The sequence below is a fragment of the Eurytemora carolleeae genome, unplaced genomic scaffold, assembly GCF_000591075.1.
Source record: "Eurytemora carolleeae unplaced genomic scaffold, Eaff_2.0 scaffold948, whole genome shotgun sequence".
NCBI classification, from domain to species: domain Eukaryota; kingdom Metazoa; phylum Arthropoda; class Copepoda; order Calanoida; family Temoridae; genus Eurytemora; species Eurytemora carolleeae.
The window spans coordinates 38,188-41,489 of record NW_019396850.1 but is presented as its reverse complement, the minus strand read 5'-3'; the positions used below and the strand labels follow the sequence as shown (position 1 = coordinate 41,489).

At 32.9% G+C, this 3,302-nt stretch overlaps 2 protein-coding genes across 2 annotated transcripts in view; one reads left to right on the top strand and one right to left on the bottom strand.

The window, feature by feature from the left end:
• The window catches only part of LOC111709382 (co-chaperone protein daf-41), a 25,285-nt gene that overhangs the window by 9,284 nt on the left and 12,699 nt on the right, over positions 1 to 3,302 (top strand). The gene's annotated exons all lie outside the window — the stretch shown is intronic.
• Positions 1,165 to 3,069, bottom strand: LOC111709383 (histidine-rich protein PFHRP-II). The gene is made up of 3 exons (XM_023483038.1): positions 2,804 to 3,069; positions 2,152 to 2,214; positions 1,165 to 1,463 (listed from the first exon to the last, which is right to left on the bottom strand). The coding sequence occupies exons 1-3, from the start codon at positions 3,015 to 3,017 to the stop codon at positions 1,237 to 1,239; spliced, it is 504 nt and encodes a 167-aa protein (XP_023338806.1). The 5' UTR covers positions 3,018 to 3,069; the 3' UTR covers positions 1,165 to 1,236.

Genomic DNA, 3,302 nt, shown 5'->3' with positions numbered 1-3,302 from the left:
ACTGTAATGAGCACATTTTGAGAATGTCAAGTTGATAGTTAAGAGATCTTTCAAAGTTTCTAATCTTTTTAAAGATGTTTTCAATGTTTTATCGATTGAACTAATATCCGATTGAATTTAAGTCAGCTGTTCACAAGCCGGCTTTTAGGGCATTTAAACAAATATGAAATATGAAATATGAAATTATTATAAAACATATTTTAGGACTATTGTCATTTTGAACTTTAGTCATAATAAACATTAATAAAAAAATACTTTTGTTTAATCTATGTTTAGTTCAATGATATGACACCATGCCACACCAGAAATCAAAACCGGTTTTTCAAAAGTTAAAGAGTACATCTTATTCTTAACATGACAAGCTGATTGGTTAATTTTTTTTTGGATATCGAATGCGTTTTAAAATAATGTTGGGTTTAGTAAAACCAGGAGTTTCAGCATTAATCTGGATATCCACCATTCTAAAGTTTTCAACTCTGTTGTCTAATTTAGAAAAACTAAAAATGCGCAAATTTCTTTTGTCCTATTGTATGCAAATAATTTGCAAATTTTTTTTTCAAAACTTGTTCAATCCGATTCCTTATGTCATAGGCTTTTTAAATAGCGAAATTCGACATCAAAATCTAGCTGACAACTTAAAATGGGTCAAAACTAAGATTTAATTTGTTACATGAAAAAGTAGTCATTCAGGCAGTCAGTCCGGTTTTAGACCTAAACGGAGGGCAATGGGTACTTAGGAAAAGTCAGAAAATTTCAACAGCCTAAGACCAATACTTTATTAGTTATGTAAAAAAAACTACAGCCCCCCCCCCCCCCCCAGAAGGAATAGGGTTAAAAACATTGATAGCTTAGAATTTATTAGAAATTATTGATCATACAAAGATAAGGGTACAGTTGTGAATCGGACTTCTCGCTCTATTTATTATGTATATTGTATATATAGTCAAATTAATGAAAATTTAATGAAATCTGTTTTTTATATAACTCTTTCTTTATAAGCACCTTTTGAAAAGACCAAAGAAAGATTTGAATTACTAATTAGCAAAATAAACTTTCTTACTTGTGAAGAATATAAAAAAGAGGAGTTACAAGGTCACATTGACGTACTAGTAAATTCGACCTATTTCTTTTGTAGTTAGTTAGGAGTTACTTGATATGAAAGAATTAATGATTTTATATTTTATTTCACAATATATGAATAAATAGGATTAAATAAAAGTTCAAAGTATGTTTGGCTTAACCATGGACGGCATGGATGGGAGCAGCATGGTGGATGGGTGCGGCATGGAGAAGAGGAGCAGCATGGTGGACGGGGGCGGCATGGTGGAGAGGAGCAGCATGGTGGACGGGAGCGGCATGGTGAAGAGGAGCGGCGTGGTGAACGGGAGCAGCATGATAAGCGGGCTCAGCGATGTAAGGTTTTGCTTCTCCTTCGTATTTCACATCGGCAACAAATCCACTCTCTGAAACCAAATATTTGTGATTTTAACTGAAAATGCTCAAAAAACGTAAAAAATACGCAATGGTAAAAGTTAAAATTCAAACTAAACCATATGCATTTAATCTCCTCTGAAAATGCCTAGGCTAAAGTTGAAACTGCGCAGCGTCATGATTGAAGACAAAATATTAATCAAACTTGAAATTGCAACCCAGGAATTGGTAGAAATCAGTAATAGTTTTATATCTGAAGAGCTGAAGGGCCCATGGGAAAAAATTAGAAATTTTTTTTTGAAAAAAACAGAAAAAAAATGAAATAAAAATAAAAAATTTGAAAAATCGATTTTTTTAACCCATGAGTGTACACAACAAATGTCAGCCCAATCGGTCCAACCGTTTGGCCGGCTTTAGGCAACGTGAATGTCTTGTTTTATTATATAGATTGTGAAATGTTAAACTTACTAATTACAGCATATTGCTAATCAAAATTTGGACAGAAGTTTGCTAGACCGCAGTTCATGCATTGTTAATTAACTGTATATGGTGTATATAGTGTATATAGTGTATATAGTGTTCAGCCGTTTCGACGTTTATTAGATACAAACAGACAGACAAGCAAAGTATATATATATATATATATGCATAGATTTATGATTTTAAAATAAATTTACCTTTTAAATATCCAAATAAAAAATTAATTATCCAATAAATTACCGTGATCGGCATGATAAGTAACGATCTGTACTCTGCCGTCGGGAAGCTCAACTCTGTATTCTCCTAAAAAAGTTAGTCTTAATAGAAACTAGTTTGGGAACCCAACTTTGACTGGAAACTAAGTATTCCCTATAAAAGTTAACCGACTCAACTTAGAACTTTTAAGCCAGGCTAAGAACATTAGATGTTCTCGATTTTCCCAATCATAACTAGAGGCAAATCGGTCAAGAAGTTCATGATTAACCTTAAAAATATTCAATTTAAAAACAGAACTTTAGTTTTTAAAATAAGAAAACCTTCGACACAAAATATATTTATTTATTTGATTTATATCAAGATTTTAAAACACTTTTTAGTAATTTAGTAAATTTAGTAAATTGTTCTTTACGGTTATATTTTTAAGAATAAAAAGGTACTGATTTTATTCAACACTTCAGATATGTACTGTACGGCATTTATTCTGTCTTTTTCTTCCATTCTTGGATCCCTGGAACTGTAATGTCTTGTTATGCCTTTATCAACTAATTAAAGCTGATAATCATCCCAGACCTTTGGATCGATATATTTTAAGAGTTTTAATTCGCCATTAAAGTCTTATTCTTTGAGGGTAATCTTGTGCTTAAACATGTACAGTACAGTGCACACCACTTACCCTTGACGGTACCGTACTCGTCCTGGCTCTCAGTCTTGGCAAAATGTCGGCCATACTCGTCAGCTCCTCCGTATTCGTAAGCGAAGGGTTGGGGTACCTCCTTCTCGTGGTAGGGGGCAGGATGGTGGGGAGCAGGGTGAGCAGGGGCGTAAGGAGCGGGGGCATATGGAGCAGGGGCATAGGGAAGCTGGGCAGCGTAGGTTATGCCCAACATGGCAAGAGTGATAAAGGCCTAACAAAAAAATATAGTTTTATAACTTTAAATTTTCTGATTAGAATTTAAAATATCTCTGTAACTGTTAGAAATAAAAATCTTATTGTTAATTTATAACAGTAATTTTTTTCCACTTACTTTTAATTATAGTTGTCATCCAAGTTTTCAATATTATAAATAATTTGACCAATTAACTATTTTTAACAAATTCATAGAATTATTCTATTTAACTGATTTGTCTAATCATTGTTGGATTTTATCATTTGTAGGAGCAGCATGGTGGAT